General features: G+C 52.1%; 1 protein-coding gene across 1 annotated transcript in view; it reads right to left on the bottom strand.

The window, feature by feature from the left end:
• Window positions 1–7852: 7852 nt before the first annotated feature.
• Srcin1 (SRC kinase signaling inhibitor 1) overlaps window positions 7853–20465 on the bottom strand; it is a 41055-nt gene continuing 28442 nt past the window's right edge. The window contains exons 15-19 of the mRNA XM_035448011.1: window positions 19773–19927; window positions 19358–19510; window positions 18604–18726; window positions 14937–15083; window positions 7853–8847 (exon numbers count right to left, since the gene is read on the bottom strand). Of these exons, the coding sequence (XP_035303902.1) occupies window positions 8713–8847; window positions 14937–15083; window positions 18604–18726; window positions 19358–19510; window positions 19773–19927 (713 nt within the window). The 3' untranslated portion in view covers window positions 7853–8712. The remainder of the gene's footprint in view (window positions 8848–14936; window positions 15084–18603; window positions 18727–19357; window positions 19511–19772; window positions 19928–20465) is intronic.

The following is a 20465-nucleotide window of genomic DNA, read 5'->3' on the forward strand; positions in this document are numbered from 1 at the left end:
GTGAAGCAAAATAAACCCTTTATTGACGGTCGGTGGTGGCGCATGCCTTTAATCCCAGCATTTGGGAGGCAGAGGCAGGCGGATCTCTGTGAGTTTGAGACCAGCCTGGTCTACCAGGACAGCCTCCAAAGCCACAGAGAAACCCTGTCTCGAAAAACCTAAATAAATAAATAAATAAATAAATAAATAAATAAACCTTTTATTTACTAGGTCGATTTAGATATTTGTTCATAGCAATAAATAGAATAAATTTTGAAAATGGGAGTTTAGAATAAGAAACGATGTGAGCAGTTACGGAGCTAGGGTAACTATTCCAAATACAAGACAGAAATTCTAACTAGGAACAAGGATATTTTGTAACAGTCTATAAGCCGCCAATCAGGAGATAAAGCAGGTGTGTTCCCAAGGACAGTCCAGATGCAGGGAGTCTAGCAGGCTTGATGGGAAACTATACAATTTGGTATGCTGGTTGGAGTCTTCAACAGTGCATACTCAGTGGTGGACAGAACTAAGCACACAGCAGAAAGTCCAGCACTGTTAGCCAGCTGTACTCAAGGGTTCTGAAAAACACTCCAAAGGACAGAACACACCTTCTCAGGTACACGTGGAACATTCTCTGGGGTAGACCATAGAGTAGAGCTTAAGCAAGTCACCACGCATGTCAAAGAAGACGAGTCCACAATCTTGTTCTCAACCACAATGGGATTAAGTTAGAAATTGAGAGGTTTGGGGCCACTGAAATGGCTCATCAGGTAAGGGTGCTTGCTACCAAACTTTACAACCTGAGTTTGATCTCCGCAACCCACTGCGTGGAAAAAGAACTACTCTTTTTTTTTTGTTTTGTTTTTCGAGACAGAGTTTATTTGTGCAGCCCTTGCTGTCCTGGAATTTGCTCTGTAGACCAGGCCTAGTGCTTGGGATTAAAGGTGTGCACTACCAAGTACACACACCTGGTTGAAAACCACTCTTGAAAGTTGTCCTCTGAGGCTGGGGCTTGTGGCCAATGTCTTTAATCCCAGCACTCAGGAGACATGAGTTCAAGGCTACCCTGGTCTACAGAGTGAGTTCCAGGACAGCCATGGCTGCACACAGAGAAATTCTGTCCCTAAAAAACAAAACAACAAAGCAACAACAAAAAGAAAAGAGAAAGAAAGAAAACTGTCCTCTGATCTCCACACACTCACTATGGCACAGGACCACACAGAAAAGTAAAAAAGACTCACCACAAATCAAGATATATGGCTCAGAGGCTGGGGTATAGCTCAGGTACGGGGCTCAATGCCCAGTACCACACAAGCCAGGTTGGGTGGTGCATGCCTGTGATCTCAACAATTGGGAGGTAAAGGCAGAAATATAAGAAGTTGAACATCAGCTTTTGCTACATAAAGAGTTTGAGGCCAGCCTGGAATACGTGAGACCCTGCCTAAAAAAAAAAAACAAAAAAAAAAACCCAAAAAACAAAAAACAAAAAACAAACAAACAAAAAACGGATAACAACATTGATGTTTAGACAAGATAAATAGAGCAATGTCAATACAATAACAAGAGCTGAAAAAGACATGGAGAAACTAGAACCCTCTTAGGTGGGAATGGAAACCAGAGCTGCTGCTTCAGGATGCTGTGGCTCGGCCAGAAGAGCATGTGCCACGTGCTGGGTCATGCTGGTCAGGATTTGATTCCCAGAACCCACATAAAGGTACGAGAAAGGAACTTACTCCCCAGAGTTGTTCTCTGACCTCCACATACAGACTGCGGCACGTGTCTGCTGCCAGACATACTTGACCATTCATGTCCCAATGATCTAAAGGTGGGCTGACACACACACAAATACCATGTAGCATGTACACGATGGAGAAGGGCTGGGCTGGAAAAGAATGAAGTCCCGATGCCTGTTTTACCACAGTCGCTTCTGCCAACATGGTTTGAGAAAAGAAGCCAGGCTGCTGTGTGATTCCATCCATGGGGGAAAGTATAGGGTGTCCACACAGGGGAAGGAAATGAGTAATTCCCTAGGGACAGGGAGCCACAGAGGAAGAAGCTGAAATGGGTAACAACAGCTGGGGGTCAGCATTTTTGCAAGTATTGAAAATATTCTAAAATTAGATTGCAGTGCTGGCTGCACATCTGCAAACACACTAAGCTGCAGACCTTAAGTGGGAATTTTATAGCATGTGAAATGCACCTGAATAAAGCCATGAAAACTGACAAGCCAACTGCACTCAGGCCTTGCTCCCCTGCCCATAAAGTTTGCTGTTTCCTGGGAAACGTTTCTCAGAAAAACTTCAATTCTGCTGAGCATGGTGGCACACGCCTTTAATCCCAGCACTTGGGAGTCAGAGGCAGGAGCATCTCTGTAAGTTTGAGGCCAACCTGGTCTACAAAGAGAGTTTCGATACAGCTAGAAGTCTGTTAACCAGAGAAACCGTCTGGAGAAACCAAAAATAAAAAGGAAGAAAAATTCCAATTCTATTAGTGTTGAAGGAGAGAAATGCCCCTCACCCCAGCACACACAACTACCACTTTTCTGGCATAAGTGAGGATGGGATCGTGATTACCTGGTCCAACTAAAGTAGTCAGAGATAGTGCCCATTGAAGGGAGTCCTGGGTTTCATTCTGGACCATCATTAAGTGTCACCACCAAGACTCTGACACTCCATTCTCTTCTCCTGAAACACTGGAATGTCACCCACACTGTGACAGCTACAGAAAGAGCCATCTCTGCAGAGACTGGGCAGGTCTTGGACACTTTGCTACTGAAGGGTGCATTGCTCCCACAGGGGCCTGTGTTCGGTTCCCAGCACCCACATCAGGTAGCTCACAACCTCCTGTTCCAGGGGATCCTATACCCTCTTCTAATCTTTTCAGGAACCTTTCCTCACTCATGCACACAAACTCCTCCGCCCACCCACAACATGCACACTTGATTAAAAGTAAGATTTTAAAATGTAAGACATCTTCCCATCACTCGCCACAGCTTCTGGAGACATGCAGCTGCCAGTGCCTGGCCACGACCCTGCCCATCTCCCTGACTGTCCCCCCTTGAGTTACTGGGATTTTATTTCCTAGAACCCAAAGACTACTTCTCCCCCAGCCCTGTCTAGGACTCTCAGTTATCAACTCTACAAAGTGACTCATCTGTTTGGCTGGTTGGTTGAATTTATTGAGACATCGTCCCACTCCATAACCCAGGCTTTTAACTCCAGGTAATCTTCCTGCACCATGTATGGGATTACAGGTGTGAGCCTTGTCTGACTTTTGTTTTTGGGGGAACAGGTCTCTCACTCTAATTCAAACTGGCTTTAGAGCATCCTGCCTGACTCAGTACACACACGCCCCCAACTGCTGGGATTATAGGCATGCTATTCACTTTTTGTACATTTTATTCATTTATTGATTTACATATCTTATTGGGGCGGGGCACAGTATTTATGTGGTGGTCAGAGGTCAACTTGCAGGAATCAGTGCTCTCCTTCCACCATGAGGCTTCCACCTTTACCTGCTAAGCCATTTCTCAGGTCTTGCTTGTTTTGTTTTGAGACAGGGTCAGTCTCATGAATCCCAGACTGGCCTCCAACTCACCAAGTATCACAATCTGACTTTAATTCTTAATTCTTCTGCTCCCACCTTCCAGGTGCTGGGATGACAGGCATGTGCCCACTGCCAACTCCACTCCTCCTTTTGTTACTGTTTTTGAAGACTGGGTCTCACTATGTAGCCCTGGCAGTCTGTGTAGACCAGGCTGGCCTCAAACTCATAGAGATCCACCTTTATTGGGAATTTGATTCACTTTCTAAAGTTGTATTAGTATTATGGGTGTGTGCTCATTCACACAAATATGGAGGCCAGAAGTAGGTGTCTTCTTTCTCTATTGCTCTTTAACCTCTTTTTTGAGACACCTGGAGTTCACCTATTGGATAACATGGCTGACCTCAGAACCTTCTTCCTGCCCTAGTGTCACTATACCTAGTTTTTATATGGGCAGTGGGAATCCAAACTCAAGTCTTCATGTTTGTATGACAGGCACTTAACCTGCTGAGCCAATGTTCCAGCTCTTCCATTCCTCATGCTTAAAGTCTCTGAACCAGGGGACCTCAGGGCCTGGTCATCCTGGACAGGTCCACATTGCTCATTGCACAACAGTTACAGGGTTGTCTGTCCCTTTGTTCCATTGCTTGCTGTCAGCCACAGTTTGTAGGTGTGTCCTGTTTCCCGGCTGGCTCCCCAGCCAGAGGCAAGCACTTAGTCCTGGGAGCACTAGGCACAGTAGCCAGAGCTATTCGGAAGCCATTTGAGGGTGAGGAAGTGCCTGGCATAATCTCTAGCAAGCAGGTGACAGCTTTATTTGCTCTCCACTCTAAATTGCCAGTGGAAGGGGAGGGGAAAGGAGGAGGGTTGGCTGTTCTCTTGTTTTCCAGGCATATGAAGGGAAACTGACAACAGGACCTGCTGATGTTCTAAAAGACACAGGGACAGCCTCTAGGTAGAATGAGGTCCAGCTGCATTGGCATCTGAGGTCTTTGGGGGGCAATGGCAGGAGGTGACCCATGAAGCATCATTCCCAGTCAACAGTGAGCAGTTTCTCCATTCTGGCTTGCTAGTGGTCCTTAGAAGAGAATGAGACTAAGGGTTCCAAAAACTGCTGCCAGGTTGTAGCTTCAGGACCCTGCCACCTCATGGGACTGAGGTAACTGAGGAATGGCTGGTAGAAAAGATCTGGTAATTCCAGGCTTTGCCAAGCAGAATATAGGGAAGTCTCTAAGTCAGAACATGCAGGAACCATGGCAAGACCTTTGAATTCTAGTTCCCCCCAAACCCTGAGCAGGACAGTCTGCCCATTCCCTGTACACCGCAGGGTCCATTTCATTGCATCTGGGGTGTTTCAAGTGTGAGTTACCGTTAGTTCCACAAGTCTGAAAGGACATGAAGGGTCACCCCTCGAAGAGGGCCAGAGGCTGAACCACAGCCTTGGGCTGCCCCACCTCTAAGCATTGGTTTTGGGGGCCAGGGAGAGCTGAATCCAAATCGTGAGTTCACAGACTGCTAGTTCTGTGGCTCAGGGAAGATGCCCATGGTCTCTACGCTACTTTTGTCATTCACTGGTGTAGAGTCACCTCGCTGGTGGCCATGAGGACGGGATGGGGCCTCTCCTGTGTCATCCAGTCAGAAGCTGGTTCTTTAGTGGGGTTAGCAGGGTGTGATGCCTCCCAGCATTCAGGAGGCAGAGACAAGGAGATCTCTGAGTTTGGGGTTATCCTGGTCTCCAGAACCAGTTCTGGAATAGCCAGGAGTACAGAGAATCCCTGCCTTGAAAGTCCAAATAAATAGATAGACAAATAAATAAATAAATGAAAGAATGAGTGGGGTCCGTCTTCCATATCTGGGGTATCAGTAATCATGTGTCCTGGGTGGGGCCAGCCCCATGGCTCCTGTCCTGTCTGTCCTTTCTCCAAGCATGCCCACCGTCATAAGGCATGCTGGCTTCAGGGAGTCCCCACCCCTCTGCTAGTTACCCCAATTCCTTCCAGGTCCCTGAAGGTGAAGAAGAGAAATAACGAGGCAGGAGCCCAGAGGAAGAAGATCCAGGAGAGGAAAAAGAAACAAGTTTTATTAAAGCCCCAACACTCGGCTAGAAAAACCAAAAGGAAGGGAAGGAGGCAAGGAGGCCGGGAAGAAAAAGGACAATAAAAAAAGAGACAGAAAACACAGCAACCCTTTTCATTTAGAAATTGTCAAGTTACACTGACAGAGGTCACAGAATATCCACAGAAGCCATCACTGCTACACCAACACAGGCCCTACGGGGTGGATGGGTGGGTGTGGAGCCAGGCTGGCCTTGGGGGCCACACTTGGGACCCCACTAAAGCCTTGACCCTGAGGCCCCTGGGGAAACAGTTTATTGTGGAAGGGGCCAGAGAGAACCCCCCATGCGAGTAACACAGCACAGCGGGCAGGGGTGAGGGGACCATGTACAGAGTCCCCCAATGTGGCAGTTTCTCTGGGTCAAGCACACACTGATGGACAGAGCGGCAAGGCGCATGCAGCTGAGGGGGGTATTGGCGTGCTGTGGGCTTTGAGAAGGTGCAGGGAGAGAGGCCGCAGGAGGGGAGGCGGGCGAGTGGTGCAGGGATGATGGACCTCGCACACATGCACACGCACACACACACACACAGAGAGGCCCTCTCACACGCCTGCCAACACCTGTACACAACCATACCCGCAGCTCGCGTTATCTCTATCCGTCCACATATGGTCCTCACATGAATAGCCAGGCAGGTCTGCACACACGTTACACGTGTTCTTACTGCCAGGGTTCCTTTCACACAGTCATGCTGACGCCCAGGTAGGTTACGTTCACATACATGTACACAGCTTCACACATACAATATGAGCTTTGCCTATGCACACACACTCCATGCATGTGCACACACGTAAGTTATGTAGGCGTGTGCTAATGTGCACACACAGAGGCTGCACACAATCCCATACAAATGCCTCCCAGCACAGGAACCAGAGTGAAGAACTATGCAAATCCCACAGGCCCTGCCTGAGAGCCTGGGCAGCCCCTGTATGGATGGTCACTTCTCCCAGCCCTCCCTCCACAAAGGACACTCAACTCAAGACAATGACAGAGGAGCGCGCACTCAAGTCACAGGGCTGAGGGGGTGTGGGGGCAAGCAAAGAGTAGCAAGCAAAGAGAAATGGAGTGGAGGGGCCTCTACCCCTCCCCTCCCAAGCCAGGGGTCTCTGTACAGCCAAATCAAACCAAACTGCTTCACCAACTACAGAAGCCAGGCCACACGCCTGTCCCCCAGCCCCCTCCCCTGCCAGACAGCAGCAGGGAGAGTGCGCTGTGGTTTTCTTTTTTTTTCTTTTTTAAATATTTATATATATTTATATTACGTATATTATATATATAATATGTAAATATATTTTTAAAACAATATAAAATGTTAAGACACTTCACTTAAATGTAAAGAGTTGCTTGCAATTAAAAGTAATTGCATCATTGTGAGGTCCTTTTTTTTTATCCCCTATTTTCTAGGGTTTTTTTGTTTGTTTTGTTTTTTGTTTTTTTTTTAATTTTTTGTTTTTTTTTCCTGGGAGGGATTTTTTTTTCTTCTTCTTCTTTTGTTATTTTTCAAAAAGGCTTGCTTGCCTTGGTACAAAAATGACCCAACGCTAGAAAACAAGGGTGAATCAACAAAACAGAAGCAGAAATTAAAAAAAGAAAAGAAACACACCCAGTTTTCCCTCCCTCCCCAAACTCAACAACTACTACTGGCCTACCCTGCCAGGCTCCAGGGTCTTGAGGTTCTGTCCCTTCAATGGTTCCTTTCTGTGCTTACTGGGGGACTAGTCCCAAGACCACATCTCTGTGCTTACTCTATTTGTGCTCCAAATGGAGCCCCCTCCAACCATCTAGCCCCCCCCCATAATCTTCCTTCTTATTCTGGACTCTCTGTGCCTTCTGGGGACCAGGTCAGGACCAAGCCAGCCTCTCCCTTTGCCTCCAGGACCCACCCAAAAGCCACTCTGCCTTGTTCAGGACCCCTGCAAGGTATCCATAGACTGGAGTACTAGCTGGTGGCTCTGCCTTGGGGACCCTCAAACACCTCAAAGTGGTCACCAGATCCCCATAGACAAATCACATCTCACTCCTTCCCTGAAAACCCTCAAATCATAAAGGCTGGTTGAAGGTCAAGTTACCCCCAGCTAAGGGTCAGAGTCTTTACTGTACCCACCCACCCCCTCTCTCTTCTCCCTATTTCCCTCACAACCAGACCCTTCCCACCCTCCAAACTTGTTTCTAGGCCCTTCCATCTTGCCCACCCCACCCCCATAAAATAAGTTAATGGCATTTAAAGTGCTAAATTAGGAAACTAAAAGTACCAAACGCCCCTCTCAGGGTTGCCCTCTCCCAAGGCAGAGCCCCAGGGGCAGGGTGTCTACAGGAGTACCCCTCCAGAACAAGGGGCCTCCTTCTGTCCTTTGCTAGCACCAGCCAGACACCGAGCAACAGTGAGCTGGCTCCTCCCCTGGCACCTAGTGCCCCCCCCCCACAGCCTTGACACCCTCTCTGGGGAATCTCATCCAGCAGGCCCGCTTACAGGCCCACCCTGGTTCAAGAGGAAACCGCAGACCAGCAGCAGATTTGTGTCTCTTCGAAGGCTGGACAGGCAGTGGAGTGTCTCCCAGGCCACGGTCTATCTTGTCCATTGCCAGCCTCATGCTGGGTCAGTCCATGTCCATTTGTTCCTCCAGGAAGGAACCCAGTGACAGGAGGGGGGGGTCTCTCTCCGCTGCAAGTCTCCGTGGCTCAGAGTTTGTTCCAAGTGTTCTTGGGAAGTTAGGGGAGGTTGGATGGACTTAGGAGGGAGAGGGTGAAAGAGCAGAGGGAGAAGATGACAGGAAGTAGGCCGAGTGAGGCCTGCTAGGAAACAGGAAGTCAGGGGAAGTTGGTGTGTTTGGTTTTTAGTTTTCTCTTTTGCTCTTAAGAAAGAGAGAGAGAGAGAGAGAGAGAGAGAGAGAGAGAGAGAGAGAAATTAAAAGAGAATTACTAAAAAAACCAAGACACCAGAAGGAGATGAGAGAGCTGAGGGCCATGGCCCCAAACTCCTTCAGGTGTTAGAGCAGGGAGGGTGGAGTGGGCATGAAGGAAGCAGAGAATGATGGCAGGAGTTGGGGGGGAGTGAGGGGTGGCATGAGGGCCTTCTAGAAGGAGATGGAAGAATTCCTTGCCCCAAAGGAAGTCAATACGGGGATGGAGGTTCTGGAACCAGAGGGCTTTTCTGAGACTGGGCTCGAGGTCTCATTTGACCCGCTCATCTCTTTAGATGGTTTAGTGGCCTGGAACAAAAACAGGGGTCGGGGTCAGAGAGAGCAAAGGAGAGCCTTCATGCTGGCTCCTGGCTGAAGTGTTGAAAAATGGGAAAATTCCACAAGTTCCCAGAGAAAACTAACTGCAAAAGCGAGAAACCAGAGGGGTATCTGGAGAGAGTGCCTTCCGAACTGGGGACAGGGTGGGGTAGTGTGGAGGGGCAGAAAGAAGGGTGAGGAGAACGTGGGGTTGGATCAGAGGCCTGGAAACCAGAGTGGGGGTGGCTTCAGTCCATGGTTACTGAGAGGAAAGACAGAAGACAGAGGAGATGCCAGAGAGACCCAGCCCAGGACAGGCAAAGGGGACGAGGGGTGGGAGGGGAGGGAGAGGAGGAAAAGAAGTGAAAAGTTAGCAGCAACAGGGGTGCGACTGAAGACTGAAGCCCGGCAGAGGGGGCTCGGTAGTCAGCCCAGCTCAGGCCCGCCGCAGGTCCTCACCAGAAGGCCCCTAGCGGAAGCAGGAGTGAGCCAGAAACTGGGGAAGCAACCTCCACCATGAGCATGCCCCCCCCAAGCCCAGAATCGGCACTGTAGCTCTTCCTGCTCATGTCCCCCAGCTCTGTGTGCTCCTAACAGCCGGAGACCAGGCTATGATCTCAGGCTAGCTCGCCCAGTAGGAAGCCCCCACGCACACTGCTCGCACACATAGACCCTCCTTACTTCTATATTGCCCGCTGTTCTCCCACACACACACACCCCCCCAAGGCTTGTCCTTTAGAGTCATGGTCTCCAGAGCATGGTTTCAACGCCACTTGCATCATCTCCAACAGACAATCCATGGCATGTGTCACAAATGCAGATTCCTGGGACCCCTTCCAGAATCATCTCTACTTTGGGGTGGGAATGTGCATTTTAACATTTTTAGCAGATGTCACTCACTAGTGGGTGAGAATGACACAGACCTGACTGCTCAAGCCCTGTAACTGAATCCATCCAACGACTCACCTGGAGTTTAGCTACCAGTGTGATAACTGAAAGGCCTTGATAAAAAAAAAAAAAAAAAAAAAAAAAAAAAAAAAAGCCGAGAGGTAGCGGCTCACGCCTTTAATCCCATCACTTGGGAGGTAGAGGCAGGTGGATCTCTGTGAGTTTGAGGCCAGCCTGGTCTACAGAACTAGTTCCAGGACAGCCAGGGCTACACAAAGAAATGCTGTCTCGAAAAAAAACAAAACAGGCTAAGTCAAGAACATAGCAAATTCCAACCCAGTCTGGGCTACATAGTGAGACTCTGTCTCAACAAACCAAACCAACAACAAAAGCCACTATAAAGAAAAATAGCAAAGAGAACCCTGTGTGGTACACCCTAGTGACCTGCCGGAGGTTCCTGAGATCAACACTGGGCCTGTCCTTTCCTAAGGACCTATGGGGCCACCCAGCTGCTATCCCAAGTAACCTGGGGTGGAGTGATACTATCTCAAGCAAGCCCTGCCCACTGCAGCCTTCAGGAGACCAGGAGGCTGCCACATTGTAACTGTGTTCTCCTCTTCAGCCTGTGTGCAAGTGGCCCACCAGTGATTCATACAGGCTTTTCCAAATCGCAGTTGGTAGCCAAGGCTTCGCCTTCAGGAGCATCAAAGCAAACCATGGATTCAGTAGCGTGTCCTCTAGCGTGGCCCTCATCATAAGTCAGGGTCCTACCCCAGAATATTCTTTATCCATTGCCATGAACCAGGTGTGACTCGGTCCTCCTGACTCCAGTACCTGGGCCTGGGAACAAACTCAAAACAAGCACCTAAGTGCTCTCTGCCAATTGCCTTGGGTTCAGCTCTGCTCCCCACCACCACTTAAAGTTATAACTCAGAGCTAGGAGAGACAGCTCAGTGGTTAAGAGTGTTTACTGCTCTTACAGAGGACCTGGGTGCAGTTTCCAGCACCCACATGGCAGCTCACAGCCACCTGTAAGTCTGGACTGAGGGTTTTAAAGCCCCTTTCTGGCATCCACAGGTTCCTGCACACATGTGGTATTCAGGTGCATACAAACTGACTCAGGCTCACACACGTGCACATTAATTTAAAAAAAAAATTAAGTTGGGAGGTGGTGACACACACCCAAAACTCAGGAGGCAGAGGCTCTGGAAACAAGGGTGGCCTCAAACTCAGAGCTCCTCCCACCTCTGCTGGGATTAAAAACATGTGCCACCACACCTAGCTACACTCAAACGTTTATGGGGATGGTCTCTCCCCATGGAGACCACCTGTAACTTGCAAGTTTTCTGCAGTTCTTTTTGTTTTGTTTTGTTTTGTTTTTCGAGACAGGGTTTCTCTGTGGCTTTGGAGGCTGTCCTGGAACTAGCTCTTGTAGACCAGGCTGGCCTCGAACTCACAGAGATCCGCTTTCCTCTGCCTCCCGAGTGCTGGGACTAAAGGCGTGTGCAACCAACGCCCAGCCTTTGTGCAGTTCTTAAGAGCCAGCCTCCACCTGGAGATACGCTGGCTGTAGCTCCATCCAATATCCACCATAGCAAAAGCTGCTTGGCAACACTATGCTTCTCTGAGTTCCCTGGTCACTGAGGGTCTCTGTCATGTCCACGTCACCTGCCCACAATCCCCTGTTAGTTCTTGTGTTTTGTCTTTTAAGACCTATTATTTTTATTTGTGTGTGTGTGTGTGTGTGTGTGTGTGTGTGTGTGTGTGTGTGTGTTTTGCCCGCATGTATGTTTGTGCACCACATCCATGCCTGGTGCCCATGGAGGACACCAGAGGGCGCCAGGTCCCATGCAACTGGAGCTACAGATGATTGTGAGCCACTATGTGGGCGCGAGGAATTGAACCTGGGTCCTCAGTGAGAGTGGCGATTGCTCTTGACCAGAGTCATCTCTCCAGCCCCTCCCTCCACCCATAGGTCTTGATTTTGTTAAAAGAAGCAGAATCCCCACCTCTGTGACAAGACAGAAGCCTCAGAGAGCTTCAGCTTTCCTCTGAGAGAATCGGGACAATTCAGGACCCAGAGGCCACGCCACCACCCCTCTTCTGCTAGACCACGCTGCACCTGCTGCTCAGGGTACTGCAGGACACGTGTCCCTCCAGGCTCTGACTCAGAGTTCCCATGAGGGTGCCTCAAGCTGGAGCCGCACACCCTGCTGGCTGCTACCCAGGGACTAACAGGAAGGTGCTGTTACCCCCACTCTTTCCCCCTAGGCGGCTCACAGCTCCAGCTGGTATTAGTCCCTGGGTCTATCTGTTCCCGAAGCACTCTGGTGGTTCCTTCATGTGAGCCATTAAAAGACAGAGTCTTGTGGCTGGCCTACAAGAGGTGTCCGTGGCTTCGGGTCTACACTAGGAAACTGTGCAGAGCATGCAAGGGCTCCTCCTGTCAGCTCTGCACTTCTGCCACGCCCACAGCCACGCAAGCCCACTACGCATTTCCTTCCTTCGCCTGCATCCCTGGTCTCCACCCACCCTTCCGATTCTCTCCATCTCATGAACATGAGATCTCTGAGGTCAGGCTTAGTGCCACAGGCCTGTCATCCCATAGACTCAGGATTGCCAAGGCAGAATCCACAGTTCACAGTCTGCTTGGGAAACTGAGTGAGGCCTTGTTCTTAGCCGGAGTATGTGCACGATGGAGCAGAATGCAACCGAGGACCAGCCGTGTGGAGAGAGCAGTCGGTGAAGGGCCCAGGTCAGCAGTGAAGGGATTCAGTCTGGGGTTTGAGGGCACAGATTTTAAACTGCCATGTATGTGAGTTATCATCAAATATACGCTTTAGAAAGTTCTCACGGGCCTTAGAAAATTGATGAGAGATGATAGTAGACCAGGAATTTAGGTGGTGATACCACCTGGTTTGGTTTTCTGGATTTTTGGTTGTTTTTCTACAGTACTGGGGGATCAACCCTGCTCCCCCTGCCCCAAGCAGTGGAGGCAGGCAATTCCTCCACTGAGCCAAACCTCCCCATATCTGCTTCTTTATTGTTTCCTTTATTTAAAACATTTTCTAAGAAACATGTATTGCTTTGTCAGAAAGCAAATGTGTTTTGAAAGGACAAACCCTGGCACAGAACAAGTGACAGGAATGGCTGGAACAGGGTGGCAGGGTGGGAAAGAGGCCCATCCGTGGGGACGGAGGGGCAGGAAGGGACCAGTGGTGTCCAGCAGCTGTGGGGTTTGGGGGCTGGGTGGTGGCTCTGAGGGGATTAAAACTGGAGAAGCCACAGGTTGGAAGGGGAGAGGCTGTGGTGTTCAGACAATGGAGGAGCTGGAGGCACTGACAGAGAAGGGACAGAGGTGAGGAGCCCATCACAGTGGCCCAGGCAGGCAGGGTCAAGTAGGAACAGAAAGGAGCCAGGTATGTGACAATGATTTGTCAGGGACATCTGCCACCTCACTGACTGTCAGGATTGACCTGGTTGATCTGTCTGGCTAGGTGGGTGTCCCCTCCTTCCTCATAGCTCCAGTATGCTCCAATATGCACGGTTGGTCCAGGAGGACAACCTTCTCCAGTAGATTTCCCTCCATAGAAGAGCATGCTTGGGCCAAGAGCATACACGGAGATGCACTCTCCAGTCAAACCTTCAAAGAAGCTTTGGAGGTTCATAAGGGAACCAGGGAGGGCTGATGGGAGAGCTGGAGGTGGGGGGTACCAAGCCAACATCTACAGAGGCCTAGATATGGGAGATGTCCAGATAGCCACATGACGCAGAGGTAGGGAGAGAGGGCCTGCATGGCCCTTGGAGACCTTGCTACACCCGTGGAGAGGCAGGCAGGCCCGGAATGTATAAAGCTGACCCACAGGGCAACAGATAACAGGGATGGGCTTCAGGGGAGCTAGAGGCCAGAATGAGGGTGATGTGGAACTGTAGTGGGGGTACTGACTGGACAGAAGCAAGCGCGTGCATGGCGGAGGCCTGTCAAATAGTGTGGACCGTATCCACTCTCGGTTTCTTCACCTCTCTGAGGTAAGGTCCTACCTCAGACTGCTGTGAAACAGACACTATAATGCCCAGCAGAAGAAAACATCCCATAGCCACCAGCTGTTTTTCTGGGAATGAATGAGGGGACCCCACTATCACAGACAAGACAAAATGTACCCACTGTGGTAGCAGAAAGGTACCCACTGTGGGAAGCTGGGTCTCACTATGGGGGCCTAGGGCTCATGAGAAAGTGGGGGCTGGTTAAGGAAGGCAGGTGGAGGACTGAATGCCTATCTTCCTAGGAGCCAGCAGTGAGACAAGGTCTCATGTGCTATCTGGGGTCTATGGCGGGAGGGGTTTTAAGATGGCTAGGTTAGTCTTGGCTCTAATGCCATTTGCTATGCAGGTCTGGGAAGTTTCTCTTCTGTTATAAGCTGAACCTCATAGCCTTGGACATCCCTAACCTTCCACCTCTGAGCTTAGGGTCTCCATCTGGACAGACGGAGGAAGGCCTACCCGAGACCTCAAACAGGCCTGGCACGAGGGGACACTCAGGAGAGGTTCTGAACTGAACAGGTACACTGAAGGGTTCTCAACAGCTGCATCCAGGGCCCTCCCCTACTCTCTGACCAGGCGGCCCACACAAGCAGGCTCCAGGGTCACAAGTACTATGCACAAGTAAAGTCTGTCAACTCCAAACCTGCAAATGGAACCCAAAGGGCTTGTTGCACCTGCAGGATTCCTACCACACCTCATCTGTCTTACAGAGGTCAGCCGAACCCACCAACCTGTGACTGAAAAGCAGGTGCAAAAGCAGCTTCTTCCTGAGCTGAGAGCAGAGTGAAAGGTGCAGAGCAGATGGGAGCCATGCACAGGAGAGAGACGAGCAGGAGAGTAAGATGGCTGCGGGGCAGGCTGGCTTTAGAAGCGCCCCAACCACTGAGGAAGGAAGTGAATCTGCACAGGGCAGGCCCTGCACAGGCAGGGAGACAGGCCCCTCTGCCCGTGAGCAGGAAACTGGCTGTGAATTCAGAGACTCACATCTAAACCAGATCCAAAGCACCGGGGCTGCAAGGAGGAACAAGATGGACAGCATCATGACAGGGAGGCACCCACAATGATCAGAACCATCACGGGAACAGTGACACATAGCAGAGGCTTGGTGTGTGACCCTCCAGGGGCCTGGGTGTCCAGTAACCCACCCTCACCTGCTGCTGGGCTTGGATCCTCATGTACTCCGCCCTCTGCTTGGTGTGTTTGCCTTTGTCGGGGCTGCCTGCTGGGCCCTGGGTCGCCTTCAGCCGAGAGGCTCCTGGAGTCACCACCTTCATGGGTGGCACGCTGCCACCACCACTCTGTGGAGAGAGAGATAGGGCTGGGGTGGGACAGCTCTGCATAGAACTCTAAGCACTGGGTGGAGTCTCCAGGGTTAGGACCTCCTCAGGGAGGTCCTTGGAGGCCTGGAGATCCCTCCCTGACTCCACATAAGCAGCCTGGAAACTTAAGTCCCTCTTAGCCCAGGTTCAAGGACTCCCTGCAGGAGATGATCACTAGGCCCTGTCCTTCGTGAGAGCTCATTAGTGACTTTCCTGAGTGGCCCAGGGGCAGCTAGTACCCTCCTAGGAAGCCTCTTTTACAGGGAAGGCCCCAGTACCACTCAACTCCCAGCCAAGGACACCATCCTGGTCCAGGAGATAGAGTTGGAATTGGGGGGGTCTCTAATGAGTAAGCATCCCCAGGTCCACACTACCCCCAGAATGGAAGGCAAGAGGTAAAACTTCCCCCAGAGATGGGCACATGTGGCCCCCTGGCCACCCTCTCATGTAACAGCCCTTTCCAGAAGAGACTCTGGGGACCCAGAGTCGCGAGCAGTGAAATGACAGGTGACAGAAAGAGTCAGAGACAGGAGGGGGACTAGGGGGTGGAGAAAAAGAGAAAGCTTTATTCTCTGGCTTACAGAGATCAGACAGGGACAGAGCCCATCTGGTTCATGCTCAAACAGTAGAGCTGAGTCCTGGGTGGGCCGGCTTCCCGGCCGCCCCTGGCTCTGCCCATAGGCCCTGGCCTGGAAGCAGGCTCCCAGAGGGTGGTAGGCTGAAACACAGACAGTGGGGATGAGGGAGGTGAGGGAGGTGGGCAGAGCTCCTGGGGCCCCACTTTCTCCACTCTGAAGGCCCAGAGACCGGAGCAGGAAGGCATCAGCAGAGAAGGGGGAGGCAGCCACCTGGGGGCTGGGGAGTGGGGGCTGGGGGCTGCTTGGACACTTCAGAGTCGTGTTGGCGCCCATCTTGCTCAGGGTGGCTTCTAACTCCTGGATCGTCTCCTCCAGGCTGTCCATGCGCAGCGGGGTAGCATATTGCACTGTGCTGTCTGAGCTGATGGCCTGCTGTCCTATCCTGCAAGCTTGAGTGTCACACTCAGAGTTTTGAGAGGTCTCCTCTGAGTGGGTCTCAGCAGTAAAAGGCCTCTGAGTCTCATCTGGGGACGGTCCCCAAGGACAGTGAACTCCGGCTTCTGCATTGTGTGGGCTCCGTAGAATCGCTAGTTCCTTTCTGGGCAGTGAGCTGCTCCTGGGCCAGAGTACCTCAGCAGCTAGTCCCGGCAAAGCCCCTGGGCCATTCCAAGCCCTTCCGCTGCCAGCCAGGGTCCGGGGTCTTGGCGTGGGGACTGTCCTGGGACCCAGTTCCTCTAAGCCGGCCTCTGGCAGAGAGGGAGATCTGGGAGTGCATTCTGTCAAGATGATCTGAGGGATACAGAGGACCCTGGGACCTGAGGCAGCCTGGGGGGACAGAAAACGAGGAGTGTGATCCCTGCAGACTGAATCCTGAGCTGGGATCACCCCACTTCCTTCCTGTCCCAGACAGGGAAACTGAGTATCCAATAAACTGGGGGCAAAGCTGAGCCTAGAGGGCAGGTGCCTCTCCATCCCACATAACCGTGGTATCAAGGCCTGCGGGGGAGCACTGGAGTGTGTTCCTTTCCCACCACCCATGTCAACTTGGGAGTAAATCTCAGGCTTCATCCCATGCACGATGGGACTGTAACATGGGGTGAGCAGCAAGTTAAATGAGTCCATGAGGACACTCCATTAGGTGCCTGGCATCATTTGAGTAAAGACAAGCTACTGGCTCACTCGAACCTTCTGCTGTTGTGAGTAGACTAGACGCTGACCTCTACCTCAAGGAATGACCATCTTTCTCATCTTGGGCCCTGGACTCACACCTGTGAGGTCTTCCCCAGTGAACCCAGCTATAAAGGGGAGGAGCTTGGCCATGGCCAGTTCCTTGTTCTCACACACTGGGCAATGCTCCTGTTAGGCGCCGGTTTCTATGTGAGCATCTTGGCTATGGCTCTGGAATAGACCCAGAGGCCTCAGGGACCCTGTGAACCTGGATGAATTCTGCCCTAACTCTAAGTACCAGCCCATGTCGGGCACTATGACTTCATCTTCAATGTCATCTGCAAACCCTGAAGTGGCTGTCACTCTCCTTGTCCCCACTTCACAAGTCAGGAGCATTACAGCTCACACCCTGTCCATTCCTCAGCTAGTTAGTGGCAGAGCTAGGATGTGGACCCAGATAGCCTGGGTTCAAGTCCAGCGCTCTTTTCACTTAACGAGCCGTGAGGAGACCCCTCCTATACCTCCCAAGGCAAGCCACCCAGCCCTGCCACTGCTTACCTGCAAACCGGGTGCACACAGGGAAGGCAGAGAGGGCCCTCCGCTCGCCAGGCTCCACTGCCTGGCAGCGCCTCAGGATGCAGAGAGGCAGCCAAAGAAAGGGCCTGCCTGCTGGGTCCCCTCATGACTGAGCCCCAGAACCAGAAAGGGGCAGAGCTGGGTGCTGAGGACAAAACCAGTCAGGAAATGCGCCTCTCATACTGCTCAGCCCTGAGGATTCCTGGGACAGACTGCAGACAGCATTGTCCACCTTCTGATGCCCGTCTGCACCCCTGCCAGAAAACCAAAGGCCACCAGGCCTCAAGCCAGGCCACAATGCTGGTGGCTGCCATCATGGACCCCATTGTGAGCTGGGAAAAACCACACAAGGAGTGGGAAGGGGTGTGTGTGTGCCTGAGAAGGTGAGGACAGAGGTCCTCTTATCCCAACCTGGCTGTGAAGAGGGAGAACTACCCAGGCCTTTCCCCAGCCTCCTCCTTAAGCACAGTCCCCTGGAGTGCAGACAGCAGCCGCCCCCCCCCCCCACAATCCCAAGAGGAAATAAGTGCAGCAGGAGAGTGTCGAAGGCTTCAGTCAGAAGGGAGAACTTCAACACTGAAAGAGAAACCGGCAGCCAAGGAAGGCCATGGACTTCTCTCATTTCATTCCCAGCTCCTTGGTCTGTCCAGACCCCTCCCCCAGTGCAAGGCATAGATTTCAGTGGGAGAAGCAGAGCCCCTTCCCTAGCATGAGCAGCAGAGCAGGGCATAAGGAAGGGACCAGACAAGGTCTCAGGACAAGGTCAGACTGAGCTGGGCTCTAAGTCATTTCCTGAAAAAGATCCAAATTCCAATCTTGGCCCAAGACAATGCACAGGCTTTGGACCCAGCCTAAACTCAGGTCACAAATGGGGACAAAACGTCCAAGAGCCAGATAGAGTCAGGCCTGGAAGGGAACTCAAGGATCACACCAGACACCCAGGCTGCAGTCTCCAAGGAAGACCCCCGGGGAAGCCTCGGGGAGGGACAAGTTGTGCAGTTGTGCGCTGCCCTTGGCGTGTGCAGGAGGGTGAGTCCACGGGCGGGCGTGAAGCTGGGGCAGTGGCAGAGGGGCTGGCGTGGATGGCGTGTTAGCGGGTTAGCGTGAAAGGTGCGGAAAAAGAAAGCTGTGGAGGAACAGGCAGAGAGAGCCGTGAGAGGTGCGGGGAGACCCGTTACCTTCCATGGGGAGCCCAGAGCTGAGCCCCCAGGGGACCCCAGGTCCTGGGGGGACAGCAAGGTGGGGATCGGCTGGCGGCGGGGCGTAGGGGGAAGGGAAGATACTGAACTTCTTTCAAACACCTGGGGAGCAGAAGGCAGGGGCAGGTTTGGAGGTTGGGACTCCCGTGAGGCCCCAGGCACTGACTGAGGACCCAGGCACCTATGGAGAATGGTCCAGGATGGCATGGGCCCCTGTCTCACCCCTTGGCACCTCACCATAGTCACTGACCCACTTGGGCCTCGAATCTCTCCTCCGCAGGGCACTGATATGCAGGGACGCTGGCGTGGGGCAAAGATTTCTGGGAACCCTATAAGCTGTGGCTTGTAGTAATGCTAGGCCCTGTGGCATAAGGGGCTCCAAGATTCTGGTCCCAGAATACTGAGGCATGAGGGGTTTGGAGCATGAACTGTCCTCAAGATTGCTTGGGTAGGGTCTCAGTAAGCTCAGAATATGCAGGTCTGGGGCTTTCAGAGTACAGTGGGTCTTTAGGTGGTCAGGGGAGCTGAGAGATTATGATGAAAACTCAAACTTCCCAGGAGGAACTTTAGACCTTCTCCTTCCTTTTCCAAGTGGATAAGAAATGGAGGCTAAGAAGCATGGGTCCTGGGGCCAGCACTCTTCCGCCTGCCTGGGGCCAGCTGCCCAGCCCTGAGGGAGGCTTGGCAGGGAACCTGGCCTGGCTGAGGCCTTATTCAGTCACGTGTGACCCACCTCCAGCTCAGCAATGATACGCTCCTCATCGTCTTCATCCTTGATGGCAGAGGCCATGATGGGCGGTGTGGAGGCAGGGCGGGCCACCTCAGACACAGCCCTGCGTAGCTTCACCTGGGGCTTCTGGACCTCCAGCTCCTCAGACTCGGCCTTCTGAAAAGCCCAGGTGTCTTATCAAGCCTAGGTCCTTCCCTCCCTCCAGCAGCGACTCACCCCTCCAACCCTAGCTCCACCAGTTCCCTGCCAGGAAGACCCACCCCTGACCCTGCCAGAGCCTGCTGTGGGATTAGAGCAACACCCAGCCCTAGATTCCAAACTAGAAGTCAAGCTGGATTGCACCGGTAGCCTGTCCTCTCAGAAGACATCTCAAGCTCCCCCTTAAAGTACCCCTGAACCCCACCAATTGGGAGTGTACCTTGATGAAGGCCGAGTCTTTCTTGCTGGTGACCACCACCTCTCCAGTGCGAGTGGTAGTCAGGCCATGGGAGGAAGGGAAACTCCGGCGAGGAGGGGGTGGTGGGGGCGACTTGGAGGGCTTCTCTGTGCGGTACCGGGGCACTGTGAGCTCATCTGCAAGCAGTGGGGACCTGGGGTCAGGGACCCAGCACAACAGTGTCCACAAGTGCTTGTTTCTCCAGGAATGACCAAGAGAACAGCTCAGGAGAGAAGGAGTCAGGACCCCTCTCTTTCCAGTTCCCCGTGCCTGCCATCCACTCACACAGCCCCACTTCCTCCAACAGCTCTGTGTGCTGTCAGGGAGCCAGGAACACTGCAGCACCTGCTGGGCTCTGGGCCCTGAGATGCTGACCCAGCATGGGCATCCTAACATCCCCAGGGGTTCATGGTTACAGTCAAGCCTGGGATTGTGTGCACTCTGAGCTGTCTCATGGCCACAGCTGTTCCTCAGCCCCACCAGACTCACAGTTCCATCCTTTCTCTGAGGAGGCTGGTCTGGCTCACCACCCCCCTTCCTCCAGCCTGGTTTCCACAGCAACCCACTGAAAGGTCACTCAAACCATAACACCCTTGCCTTTGATTCTACTGTGGCTTTCCACCAAGATGAACAGTCGAGTTCCTAATCCAGCACCTTCCACAACCTCTCAGCCTT

Source organism: Cricetulus griseus, chromosome 7 (assembly GCF_003668045.3).
Source record: "Cricetulus griseus strain 17A/GY chromosome 7, alternate assembly CriGri-PICRH-1.0, whole genome shotgun sequence".
Taxonomy (NCBI): domain Eukaryota; kingdom Metazoa; phylum Chordata; class Mammalia; order Rodentia; family Cricetidae; genus Cricetulus; species Cricetulus griseus.